Genomic DNA, 13,899 nt, shown 5'->3' on the forward strand with positions numbered 1-13,899 from the left:
CCCGGTACCTTTGAGTTCATGCTGGCAAGTTTTGCTCTGAAGAACGTCCAGCGCGCACCACGATTCTTTATGTTTGGGTAGGCAGGTTGCTCTTCTCCTCCTGGCCCAAGTGTAGGGATTATGGAGCAATCTAGCCAATAAACCTCTCAGGAGGGTTTGCTTCCCAGGTGCTTGTTGCATACATAATTATCACGTACATGACTAATATCAGGCAGGCCTGGTGCTTAGGCTCTTGCGTGCCTGAGCCACACCCACATTCCTCCTGCGAGCCCTCATTTCAGAACAGATTTCAATTAACTTTCATCAGATGTTTAAGGTGGCCTAAGTCTTTTCTTCTCTGTGTAGGTGTTTAAATTTCACTGCCTTACACTTAGGGATGTACTTCGCTGCTAACTAGAACAGCGACTGGTTTGGGCATGTGCTTAAATGATCTTCTGCCTAATGGTCTTATTTAAGTAGGACTTCCCACGGCAGCAAAGCCCTGGCGTTAGCTGAGCTGTGCGTGCAGATCGCCCACGTGCACAGGTTCATGTGCTGCTCGTTGTGAAAGCACGCAGCGATGGTTCACCTGTAACTCCCCGGAGTCACGGGCGTTTCACCACTCTCCTTGCTGGAATATTGGAAAGCCCGAAGCTGAATGGTGTTGAAAATCCCATTGCTTTCCTCCCCGAAACTGAATTGTCATCTAGATCAGGTAGTAGCTTTCTGTGCAAATGTCAGTTCTGGGTACAATGTATCCTGGCACTGCACAATTTATACCGGCTTGAACTCAGCGTGATCCCAAGCAGTGCAGGCTGTGCTCTGTGATGGTAAAATCCCACTGAGAATGTCCAGCAGCATAGGGAAACTGCTGGCCAGAAGACCCAAAGGATGAGAGTATCCCACTGCTACTGTATCCTTAACTCTCCTTGAATTCTCTTGATAACTTCTATTTATTATTTTACACGGAAAAAAGCAAACCGATGCAGACGGCCATGCGTACCATGGGCTGGAACGCCATGCAGGTAAGGAACCCGCTCCATTCGCCCAGAAGTTGAAATAGGCCCCGCTATCTTAGCAGCTTGGTCATGTTTCCATCTTTCCTATGTTTCTGAGCCGCATCCAGTTGAAAATAGTAATAATTCACCTTTGACGGTTATGGAAAAGAAAGGCTGCGGCCTCGGTTCAGCTTCCCTTGAACGGTGAGCTGAAATGTGCAACCGTGTTTCGTAACAGTACCTTTACTGGCAAGCTTGCCAAATAGGCCTGGGATAGGTGACCTTTGCAAATGAATAACCAACAGCTTTGACCTTAGAAATAGTCTTTCATAATGAAGTTGATCCTGGGAACACACCCTCTGCCTACACTGAACTACTTTTTCAGTAACTTTAAACCCAAAACTATGTTTAAACTGTTTAAACTGTGTTTAAAATTGTATGTTTATTCCTGCACGGGATGCTAACATAATTAGGTCTACAGGTCATCTGCATTTTACTAGTCATTGAATATAAAGTCCTAAAAACGCCTGTCTTCATTCCATAAATGCATATCAAAAAAATGTCATTTCTTAAACATATCTTTAGTTTTCACATAGAAGCTTGTTCAGCTCCTGCTGAAAAAGAGGCCCAAAGAAAGAATAAACCAGCTCAAATACTCAAAACCCATCAAAGCAATAAGAGTAAACACATAAGTAATAACAACCCGTTGATTTGTCAGGTTTTATTTTTAGCGAATTTCAAGTTGTCATGTTCTCAAGACTTTTTCTTCCAGATCTCAGGGCTAAAAGGTAACTACCTCCTGTTTCACAAAAGGTAAGATACTCAAAAAAATGCCAACTATCATGAGATAAATGACAAATCATGAGTCAGCAAAATTGCCCCAAAGCTATACCAGGGAACTTTTATTTTCTTCCAGGTTGTTTTTTGTGTGACATTTGTGTGACATTGCCTGAAACGATTCCCTTACACCTCGGGAGTTTGGCTGAGAGACCTGACAAGAGTCCATGTTACTTACAGTGAATTAAACACAGTTGCAAGCTTTGTATAAGGAGGCACTTGATCTTCCTGCAGTCTGACAAAGAGAAGAAAGGAGGAAAGGAAGCTTTTTTGTTTCCCTCTTTACCTATCTTCTACCCTGTAGTATGGGAATCCGTGCAAAGATCCTCGCTGAGCATTTGTTACAGCTTTTTGTAAAAGGGAAAACACTAATAGCAGAGGGAGTAGCTGGGGAACAGTATCAACATGAAAAAAACATATATCTCCTGATATATATGAAATATATATATATACACTACTCTATATGAAATATATATATTCTACAAAAAAAAAAAAAAAAAATATCCTACAGCCTCCCTATCTGATTTTTAAATGGGCCACAGAATAACCTCATTCACATCCTTACAAACCGGGTTTATCAGATCCTTAGTAGTGGCTGAGGAACAGACAAACGGAGACTACGAGACTGGTTTTACATGTTGCTGAAATTAACGGAAAATCTTTGACTGCCTTGGTCAGCAGTCAATATTGAAAAAAATAGGATCATTTAGAAAACAAAAGAAATGTATGTGGATAGCGTTGAAGGTTACTTTGTTAGTTCCTCCTTTAGCTTCAGCATTCAGTCCAGTGTCCCAGTGTCGTGCTTTTTATTCTTCTTGATGGCTTTCTCCCTTCTAAGAGCGTTGCTGGAGAAGTTTTAGGCCTGCTGAACAAAAACCCCCAAATGCCGATGACCTCTCTGTAAGAACTTAGTGAGGGAGGCTGTTACGCACAAAAGCCTGCACGCGGCGTGCTGACACACGAAGCGCGGGGAACGGGGGCTCCTGGGCTTGCCTGCTCCCCACATCTCATCCACCCAGACTGCGATGGTCGCAGCACGGCACGAAAGCTGAGCCGGCAGCCTGTGGCAACCAGGTTCACGGAAGGATCTGTCAATAAGGACAGCATTTCTAGGTCAGCGATGAAGCCGCTGTGCGCTCGGGAGGCTCGGAGGCTGTGACAATTTGAACGGGGCTTACGCTGTAGAGGCGGAAAGGCAGCAGGTGGAGGAAGACTCAGAAAAGCCCCTAGTCCTGCCACTGCAAATTGAGTTGTGGCAACGGTGACTCTCTCGGGCAGGGCACCTTGCGCCCCGGGGTGCGTTTCTGGCCCTTGAGCTGGGGCCTGAAGCCGGAGCCCTGCTGCGCTCCAAGGAGAGCGGGGCTGCGGGGCTCCCGGGCCGGCAGCCCCCTCGGGCCGGCTCCTCCGCCGGCTCTGTGTTGCATCAGAGCTCATCTGGCTTCCAACGTAGAGATTACAGGCATATTTTTCCCTCTAAGGCTCTGTACCGTGCTCACCCCATGCCAGCGTGACTGTGGGCCCAACAGTCATTAAAGATCTGTGCAAGCGATACTTTCTTTTAAGAAAATCAGATTAAAAAACCTCAAGGGCAGCTGCCCTGGGCAAGCCAAGTTTTGTGGTAGCCTCTCCTGTTGTGCCGGCTTGTCAGTGTTCGTGCGCTTCCCCGCCGTGTCCTTCTTCCACCCACAGCCCCGAGTTTCACTTTCGTTTCACTTGGGCCCTCGGGTTTCGGTTCTCTCTCCGCACTGGCCCCTGTCCTGCTGCCACCTCCCTCGGCTACTGAAACATTCGCAGTCTTCCGCTTGCTTTCTCATGCTTTCCTTTTCCTTTTTTTTTTTTTTTTCCTTCCTTTCCTGACTTCACATCTTTCAAATCTGTTTTTCTCAAGTATCGTAGCCATTAAAGAAAGGGGAAATTAAGGAGGGCGGAGTTAATCAGGTTCCTAAGCTTATTTGTGAAACTAAGTATCAGCTTGAGAACCAACGCAAATATGGGTGGGCTCAAGTATTTTTTGGACTGGGGGAGCATGCTTTCAACCGTTAACCTCACGCGTGTGCAATTTATCTTACGTTTGAGGATTTATGACTGAATCAGCGGACCTTCTCTTTCTGTCATCCCCTCCTCCCCTTCCCCCCAAATTAAATTCCTTTTTCACTCTCTGGGTGTTACCTGTTTGGCACTATGTCACGTTTTATTTGAGTCACGTACTGTTAGAGTAGGAAATGTTATTTCTAACATTCAGACCATTGTCATTCTGATCCTGCAAATTCTATTCAGACTAAATATCTGTTCAAATTACTAAGCAGAAACCTCAAGCCTTCTTTCTGCGCTTCCATGATTCCAGCTTGGCACATCACCTGAGAGAGTCAGGGTAATTTTTCTTTGAAAAAAAAAAAAAAAACGACAATATGACAAGAATTGCTGTACTTCTAGAATTACTGCTTCATAATGACAATGTAAGAAAATATTATCTTGGGGTATGATGATAGCTGCTTTAAACAGTAACTGCAGGGATCTGGAACGATTTGTGCGTCCAGCCAGGCCCTAACCAGCAAACAGCACCAAGTAAAAGAGGCTAAAATGGGTTTATGAGACTTCTTGTGCCTATCCTTCGCCTTCCCGGCCCCGAGGCCAGCGAGGGACTGCAGGCAGCCCGGGAGGAAAGGGTAGGGCTTGACCCCTTCCCCACTCCCCACCACGCTCCTGAAGCCGCACGGCCTGGAAGAGGCCGTGACGACAGCGGCAGCGCTGCCGTGACGCTAATGAACAAGGAGAGCTGCAATGAGTCAGGTTCAAGTCTGTTTGTGTTACTGGAAAAGGACCCAGCAGCGATGAGGAATGTATAAACCTAACATATGGTACCTACTAGTTAGTCCTCCGATTTTTTTTAAATAAAATACATATGCTTGCTGCATATATATGAAAATTCAGGATATGGTTTAGGCTATAACCACTATTCAAGACTGCTCTGTGGCAAATCTGAGTGATGCGTACAAGATTATTATAATCTGCGTGGCATTTACTTAGTTGTTTAATAAGCTGGCTCTTTCATTGTAGCACGATCGGCTTCTGGACAGAGAGATAAGGGGGAGTTAGCATTGGCAATTTATACTTTGTTGCTGAAAGCAGTTCAGCTGCTTTGCATAATTCTAATTAAAACACATTTTATTCTTCCCTGTGTTGCTCTGCAAGCCACGGGCTTGATTCCGTTTTCAAATATACTGTCTTTATGTAAATGTGCGGGAACCGAAGCAGGAGCATTGCAACTTTCTGATTACTCAGAGAACTGCTTAATCTTGTAATTGTAGGCTCTTCCTTGTCGCAGATTGCAACAGTTGGGAACAGAATGGGGGGGAATGAGAATGAAGCAAGCCTGCTATTTCGTGACAGACTATCCTCAAGCCATTTTGCCATCCTTTTTTCTGTAATATCCCCTGTATTTCCCTACTGTAAAACCGCCAGGTACAAAGCCACACGGCCCTGTAACGGCAGTCATTTAAACATGAGACATCTGACAATACGAATTGTTCCGACTGCACTAGAAATGCAGAGGCCTGCAGCAGCTGTTTCTGTACTTAGGGTGGTTGGGTCGGGGCGGTGCAGCGCTGGGCCCAGTCCTGCCGGCTGCGGTAGATCCCCGAGCCCCCGCACGCCGGCCCGGCCGCCCGCCAGCACACGGCCTTATCTCGGGGAACCTTTCAGCCAGGAGGCGGGGAGGTTTGTTCCTCCGCTGGTCCCAGGCGACCGGTTGAGCTGTTCCCGTTTGGCTGCGTAACCGAGCTCATCAGGCAAAGGCCAGGCGGAGCCGGGCCGCTGGCACCGACCCGCCCGGGGCGGGGGGCGCGGCCCCGCCACCGCGCTCACGCCGCCCAGCGCTGCCCACGCCGCCCAGCGCTGCCCCCGCCGCCGGGGACACGCACCGCCGCTTTCCACCGACGAGGAGACGCAGCCCCAGCCGGGGAAGCGGGGGCTGCCTCGCCTCCAGCAGCCCGCGGCCGGGCGCCTCCAGAGCGCCAGCGGCTGCGAGGCCCCGGCCCCGGGCCGGCCCGGCGGCACGGAGCGAGCTGCGGCGCCCGCGGCGGAGCAGCCCCCGCCTGGCCAGGGGCCGGGCGCCGGTGCCCGCCGGGCGCAGAGGGGACCCCGGCTCAGGCGGGGCGGCTGCCGCAGGCCCGGGCCCGCCGCGCGCAGCGCCGCCCAGCCCGGCCCCGGCCCCGGCCCCGGCGGCGGGCGCCGCGCACGCTGGCGAGCGCGCTGACGTCGGCGGCGCCGATAGGCGGAGAGGCGCGCTGCGCCCGCCCCCTCCCGGCCGCGTCCCCCTGCCCTGCCCCCGCCGGCAGCTCGGGCTCAGTCCGCGCCGGCCGGGGCCGCGAGCGCCAACCGCCGCCTCCGGCTCTGCGCGCGCACAGGCGCGAGGGCCGCCGGGCGCGCGCACGGGCACGGGCGCCGGGGCAGGGGGGGAGGGGGAACCGCCGCGGGAGCCGCAGGCGCCGCCGCCGCCGGCGAGGCCCGCCCTTCCCCCACCCTCCCGCCCACTCCCCACGCGCGCACCCGCCGGGACCGTTGCCCCTGCGCGCGCCTCTCCCGCGCCGGCAGGGCCGCGGCAGCATGAGCGGCTCCTCCTGACCGCCGCCCCCGGCCGCGCCGCGTCCCCCCCTCCCGGCCCCGGCCCCGGCCCCGTCCCTCCGCCGCCGGGCCGGGCCCCCTCCCGGAGCCGGGCCCCGTCGGATGCCCGCGTCCCCCCCGCGCCGAGGATGCTGAAGATGAAGCTGCCCCTGAAGCAGACGAGCCACAAGGCGGCGGCGGTGGAAGAGGCGGCGGCAGCCGCGGGGCTGGGGCTGAAGGAGCCCGGCGGCGCCCTGGACTGTCACCTCCAGCTGCAGCAGGTGCCCCGGGCGCCGGCCCGCGGGGGCGCCGCCGCGGGGAGGGGGTGCGGGCCGGAGAGGCCGAGCCAGCTGCACGGCTTGGGGCCGGGGCCGGGGCCGGGGCCTGGCCCGCCGCCCCCCCCCGCCGCGCTCACCGCTCCGGGCGGCGGCGGGCCCGGCTCGGCGGCGGCCCGCACCGACAAGGAGACGGTGTACGAGTGGTTCGGGCTGGTGCTGGGCTCGGCGCAGCGGCTGGAGTTCATGGTGGGGCTGCTGGACCTGTGCAACCCTCTGGAGCTGCGGTTCCTGGGCTCCTGCCTGGAGGACCTGGCCCGCAAGGACTACCACTGCCTCCGCGACTCGGAGGCGAAGGCCAACGGGCTCAGCGACCCCGGGCAGCTCGGCGACTTCCGCGACCCGGCCGTGCGCTCCAAGCTGATCGTCTACCTGGCCCTGCTGGGCTCCGAGAACCGGGAGGCCGCCGGCCGCCTCCACCGCCTCCTGCCCCAGGTGGACTCCATCCTGCAGAGCTGCCCGGCGCGGCGGCCCCCAGCGGGCGCTGCCGAGGAGGAGGGGGCCGAGGAGGAGGACGTGGTGGTGGTGATGGACGAGGCGGGAGAAAACGGGCAGGCCGGCCTCCCCGCCGCCCAGGGCCTGGGCTTCGGCGCCCAGGAGGAGCTGCTGCTGCTCTTCACCATGGCCTCGCTGCACCCGGCCTTTTCCTTCCACCAGCGGGTCACCCTGCGGGAGCACCTGGAGCGGCTGCGGAGGGCCTTGTGCGGGGACCAGGAGGAGGAGGGGGGCTTCGGCCGCCACCCAGCCCAGGTAACGCCGCGTCCTGCGCGCTTCCCGCTGCGCCATCTCGCCGGGCGGTTTCCTCCCCCTCCTCCTCCCTCTCCCGTCACCCCCTCCCCATGTTGGAGGGGCTGAGGGCGGACGCTCCCCTTGCCTTTCCCCCTCGCTCGTCCTGCCCCCCCCCCCCCCCCCCGGCAGTGTAGGCCCCGGCCGCCCCCCCCTCCCGAGCTGCTGTCGAGTGTCCAGTACGAATTTCTGGTTGTGCCGTAACAGTGCCTGACTATGACGTAGTAGAACTGGGGAGGAAGGGAGGGAGGACTGTTTCTAGCCTGCCATGCTTTCCCGAGCACGGCCCTTTGAATCCCGCCTGGCTGGGGCGCAGAGCGCTGCTGCAGCTCGACCCGCTGCCTCGTACGCCGCAGGCCGCTGAAGAAGTTGTGCGAGGCACGAGTACGAGTGGCAGCTTGGCTAAACTTGTAAAAATAGTAATAATGCTAGATAGAAACCATGCGGCCTAAGAGAGCGTTCTCTGGGGGCTTGAAACAGCAGAATGCCTTGAAATAATTGTTATGTGGAACCTGCTCCCCCCCCCAAATGAGACTGAGGCTTGGACTGGGCAAGGATCAGGGTAGGGGTCAGGGTCTCGGAGGCTGCTTCTCTGGGAAGCCACCTTCAGCGAGGTGGCTGAAGATGCTGGGGAAGGGGTGGTCATCGTTCCGCTGAAGGAGTGAATTAAAATGTCACAACGGGAGCTTCTGTCCAGAGAAGAGCTGATTTTCTGGGTGGCTGTCAGGAAACAGCAAAGCACATCTTGAAAGCAGATGTGCCACTTGTTGCTCGAAGGTGGCTGTCACCGAGGGAGAGTGGCACCGAAGCACTCCCCTGTGCAGCAGCAGTGTGTAAGCTGAGGCTTTCCCCCAGCGCCATTCGGTGCTGCCCTCTTGATGAGCATCAGCTTTGCGATCTGCCCCATATTTATGCAACCAAGCCATCGTCTCGGAGCTCTGCAGGTTTTGGTCTATAGGTGGCCTCTCGTGCAAAGGGGGAGAAAGGGCTGGAAGGTGGGTGTTTGTGATGCTGTTCAACCGAACGCATCAGGTCGTCACCGGGTACTTAACAGAAAAAGGCACAAAACAGTAAGGGTTGGGGGCTTGGGGTTTTGTTTCTAAGTTTGCTTCCAGTGCTGGCCAATTCAGCCACTCCTAGGACACTGTTTTATGCAAGGCATGGCTCCTTCTTCTGTCTGGTGAAGACGGGACATGCTCTTGAGGAGTACTCGGAGGAGGCAGGGATGAATTTCTAAGCCTTCAAATACATTAAGTACATGCTTGTATCATTTCAAGGCCAAAGCACACTTGGTAGGTCATGAACTAGTGGGTAGATGTTACGGTACCGAAACCATAATGAATTCGTAGCCTAAGTCCAAAAAGTGACCTGCGTCAAGCCTAGCTCTATCCCAAAATGAATCCTGGAAGCCCATCTTTAGGGGGAGAAGATCGAGTTGCAGGAAGTGGTAAGGCTGGACACTGTTCTTGCTGGGTTTAGAGTGCTGGTAAGTGGAAGCATACTTCCTGCCTGAGGCTGGCCCATCGGCTGTAGCGGCTCAGTCTGCCCCACCACATGCATGAGGAGACCAGGCTCTCAGGAACTGCTGGAATTGCAGTCTGTTTTGTGCAGCGTTCTAGCTTCGGCATAAAAGCAGCCTTCCAAGTTGTGGTGGTTTCGTTTACTCGGGGAACACTGAGAGACCCGAGTCCGCTTGGCTGAACATGCACATCACATATTCCCGAGTCCACGCAGGACTGAAACGGCATCCCTTGCCTAGGCTTTTTTCCCTTTCTTCATGGTTGAATTGTAAATACAGCAGAGCCTCTTCTGGGAAATAATGGCTGACAGGGAACAGAGGAATTGATGGCTTCTGCTGAGTATTTTCAGTTTGCGTTCCCAGGGGCGGTGGGACCCTCGCAGATAAGACACTGGAGGGAACGGAGCTAGTAGTGCAGCTAGAGACTTCCCTGGCAAAATGCAGCTGTACTGTTAAATTGGACTTGATTTAAAATCCTGTCAGGTGTCCACAGGCTTTTTACCCCCCTTTACTCTCTGAAATTTAAGTGCTTTCAGGGCTCGGCGTTTGTGAACTGAAACGGTTCGTAAAGACCTCTCTGAATTTTTCCTTCGGCTGGCCTCGGGTCGGGAGGGCTGGGCTCCCTCTTTGGTTACAACCCGCTCTGTGGCCAGGCAGGCAGCAGCCGTGCAGCAGAGGCAGCTTCACCTCCCGCCCTCGGGATGCTGGCGATGCCCTGCGCCCTTCCAGCCTGGCCTGGCCTGGGCCGTGCCCCCAGGGCCCGCCCGCCGCGCCTCGGGGCGGCAGGGGAAGCGCCCGGAGCAGGCGGTTCCTGTCACGTTTTGCAATGGCCGCACCCGGGAGAAGGACGTGAACTTTCTCCTCCCCCGTTAAATAGGGACAGCCGGGTTCTGCCGGGGCGCAAGGACCGATGGGGGGGCGGACCCCAACTCCAAGAGCACCGTGGCGGCCCGTTGGTCTCTCCCCTGTCCCGGCCCGAGAACGGCCGGGGGGCGGGGGTGACCTCTCGCTTTGTTTGCGGGGAGGACGGATCGATCATGGCGCCTCCCCGCCCCGCCAGGGCACAGCCCCTGCTCCCCTCCGCCCTCCCCCGCCGTGCCAGCGGGGGCGAAAGGGCCGGTCCCCGCCGAGCCGCCCCGCCAGAGGCCTCCGCGGGCGGGGATGCGGTGACTGCTGGCCACCGCCGCTTCCCGCCCCCGTTCAAGATGGCGGCGGCGGAGCCTGCGCTCCTGGTCACGTGCCCGCAGGGCGGTTTCCTCTCCGTCCCGCGGCGGGGGGGGAGGCGCCCGCTGTTGCATAACGGGGAGGGTCTCGGCCGTCCCGCGCCGACGTAGCGGCGCGTGGGCCCAATCACGCGCCGCTCCCGCCGCCCCCGGAGGTTGGCGGGGGCCCGCGCTCCCGGCCGCCCAATGGGAGGGCGGCGTGCCGGCGCGTGCCGCCCGCTGCCGTGGGGCGCTCGGGCCCGCGGGCGCTCGGGCCCGCCCGCTCCCCGGTGCGAGGAGCTGCCCCTGCCCGCCGCGGGGGCGCCCCGCGGCCCTCCGCCGAGGGGGGACGCCTGGGCCGCGGGGGGAGCCCGGCGTCTTTGCGGGAGGGGTTTGCCGCCAGCACGGCCTGTCCCGAGGGGGGCTGTGGTGTGCCCGGTTTATCGAGCAGGTAAACCGCAAGAGAAGTTCTGTGCTGAGAGGCTGCCAGCTCAGCGCTGGTCTTCCCTTCCTTAACGCTCCCGGGCTTTCTCAGCTCGTGTCTTCTGAACAGTCTGAAGGTGGTAGGAGAGCTGTTGTTCACGTGACCTGTGAAATAATATGGCCCGATGGCAAGCAACGGTGATGTGAAATCAGCCGACAGAGGTGATGGAGTTCAGACCTGGAATTGAACCAGGCAGTTGATTTGTCGAGTTGAGACTCTGAATTCCTTAGGGCAAGGACTATGTTATTGCATGTGCCACATCTAACAAAATGGCTCGGTTTGAGGTTTCAAGGCGCTATAACGTGTAGCTATAATGAGGAGCAGAACTTGAGAGGTTCACCGACAAAGAATTTGTGGGTGATTTACTAGAACATAAAGCAGTTTGCTTTTTCCCATGATTGGGATTGTGATTTCTGGATAGGATCCATGCCGTCTGATAAGACTGAGCTCACATTAAAGTTGCTTCTTGACAAAAGATTAACAGAATTGTTGCTCTTTTTGGTCTTCTATTTTAATGATCCTTTAAAAACTTAATGTTTCTTAGTGATACTTTTTAACAAATGTAGCTGGAAATGGCTGATAAATTCAAAAGTTGTAGGAGATAGGACTGTTGGGGTGGGATGAGTAGAGGTAGGATTGCCTTATAATTGCATAAACTTTGTTTCTTTAAGAAAGTATTCTGAAATACTTTTTTTTTTTTACTTAAGGTAGAAACACTTGATACTATTTGCAGATTTTTAAATGAAGATGTAGTTTATAATAACACCTTTTGGAAAAAAGTCATTGGTACATTAAGCTGTGCAGAATATGAACTTTAAGTCGAAAGTTGAAGTATAAGACTAAATCAGCAGCATTCACATCTGTAGTCATAAAACAAGCATTAGTGTGCAAAGTCTGCTGATATCACTATATACATTAGTTTAAGTAACAGAACGCATAGCTTAATTCTTGTGTTGATTATATTTGTTTAACAAGTGCGTCAGTATCAAAGCTGTTGGACTTTATCGCTTATCTTGCTCCATCCCATCCAAGACCTGAGATCAGAATGCTGAAATACTGAAGGAGGTCTGAATATGTGCTAACGTAATAAATGTGGCTTGTGTTAGACACTAGAACATGTAATCAGGCATACTTCAGCGTAATAGAACTAAGGTTCTCTTGAAATAAGCAATCTCCCGGAGATAATGGTTTGCTGAATAATATTGTAATTAGCTGGCTGGAGGATTCTTTACAGAAAAAGTCTCTGCTTACAAACAAAGGGAAAGTTTCTATTTACAGAGTATTTTTCTTAATAGGCTTCTATTTATAGGATATTTTGTCTGCAAATTAGAAGAGTGCTTTTATAATTGATCTTCAGTGACTTGCAGCAGAACAAGGTAGTAGAACTTAATTTTAGAATCTGAGAGCTCCGTCTGTAGAAACAAAAATACAGGCAATCCCATTTTGAAGCTGCAGTGTACTCTTTTTAGTGTCATAGAGTTGAGTATAAGGAAAAGTGTGTCTTCAGAGTCTGGTTTAAATAAGAGAGAGAAAGATAAAAAATGTCATTTTACTCTTGACAAAGATCTTCTAAATGGTGGTACGCTCCAGGAAAATACAAATGTTTTACAAGTTTTGCATGCTGAGATAAAAAGTATTCTGGCTCCCTCAGCGAACCTAACCCTTGTCTCTGAACAGGAATTTCTCTGACTCCAAACAAGAGTTAAGGATTTCCAGAAACATTACTGGAAGTCTTCTGGAAAGGAAGTCATAACTAGATAAAAGACAATGCCTAAAATGAAAGACTTCTGTCTATAAACATGCATGGTAACGCTCCAGGAAATTGCGGAGTAAAACCTTTCACTGCTCTCAGTTGTTTTAGTCATCTAGTTTTATATATGAAGTGTTAGGACAAGGCAAGTTTGTAGCCTTGCCCAGTCCCTTTATACCAGGGTAAATCAGCCTCTCGCTGTTTTCCATGCCAGTTTCTTCTCCAACATATTAAATGAGCACTCTGAATCTGATCTGAATTCTCTCAGTGCCAGGAGGCACACAAGGCGCGAACATCGTTCTTCCACTTCGATCGGTCTGCGGCTGCGTGCTCTGGAGTCCCAAGGGCCACAGCGCAGTCTTCTGTTGGTTTTTTCCTCAAGACATGACCGATCCAGTTCCATCTCCTCCTCCTCACTTCATTACTGATTTTCTCCATCTCCGCCATTTCATTTTTTTTTTTTTTGAAAGTTGATGCTCGTCGTTTCTGCAATTCCCCCCCCCCCCCCCCCCCCCCCCTCCCGGGAGGAGGTAGTTGGCCTCCTGCCCAATCCCCATGACTTGGAGGGCCAGTGGGTTTTCTGTCAGGGTGGCCTGTCAGGCTGCGTTGGTTCGCGGCACCTTCTTCAATTTTATCCGGTGCACCCTCCAGAGAGGGATCCCCTATCCACCACCCAGGGGACGCGCCTTCTAGCCGTGCAGCCCCAGCCGAAGGTTAAATGAGCACTGGGGGCACTGAAAATATACCCATGACTTCCTAACGTTTGTGCTTAAGATTACTGTTGTTAAGCTGTGGTCCAGTTTTCAGTGTTGCCCAGTGTTGACTTACGTGTAGACAGCAGGATCTCGCTGGGCTTGGAGTATCGAGAACTCTCAGCTCTTCCTAAAGAGATGCAGAAAAGGATGCAGACAGCAGCAGTAAGACAGCTGTGTCCATGAAACCACTGAAGTCTGCAGGATTCTGTCTACTTAAATCTCTGTCACCTCATTTACTTGCCAATATTGGTGTCTAGCCGTAGCTGCCCTAGAAAACAGTACAGTTGATTCTGCATTAACTATAATTAATACTAAATGTCTACTTTTCCTCCAAGACTTAGGGAATTTCTGTAGTATCCTACAAGTCTAAGGGTTTATACTTTCAGAGACCGAAGCTTGCAGAGGACAAGCTCAGAGATCTGGCTGGAAACTGCATTCCTTTATGAGCTTCTTGCCTTTCCTCAACCTCTTAACCTTGTTCTTTTCGGGAGAAGAAAGTAAAAATACTTTTAAAAGTGAAAGGAGATGTAATACCTTGGGAAGTGTCTTAAGAGTGAGAGAGAACATGACAGAGAGATTTTCTGTTATTCGGAACTGCCATACATGAAAGAATACTTTTAAACTATGCTGCTTAGACCTCTTGAGTTCAAGA

The 13,899-nt window shown here is 53.3% G+C and overlaps 1 protein-coding gene across 7 annotated transcripts in view; it reads left to right on the top strand.

The window, feature by feature from the left end:
* Positions 1 to 6,307: 6,307 nt before the first annotated feature.
* Positions 6,308 to 13,899, top strand: part of ZCCHC2 (zinc finger CCHC-type containing 2) — a 45,288-nt gene continuing 37,696 nt past the window's right edge. For 4 of the 7 annotated variants that reach the window (XR_014228948.1, XR_014228949.1, XM_082319325.1 and 1 more), the window contains exon 1: positions 6,308 to 7,501. Coding sequence is in view for 3 of the 7 variants with exons in the window: in XM_082319325.1 (XP_082175451.1) it covers positions 6,566 to 7,501 (936 nt within the window). In the remaining 4 variants the exon portion in view is untranslated. The remainder of the gene's footprint in view (positions 7,502 to 13,899) is intronic. The other 3 variants (XR_014228950.1, XR_014228951.1, XM_082319324.1) reach the window with 1 other exon arrangement.

Source organism: Platalea leucorodia (assembly GCF_965183815.1).
Source record: "Platalea leucorodia genome assembly, chromosome: 1".
Lineage (NCBI taxonomy): Eukaryota > Metazoa > Chordata > Aves > Pelecaniformes > Threskiornithidae > Platalea > Platalea leucorodia.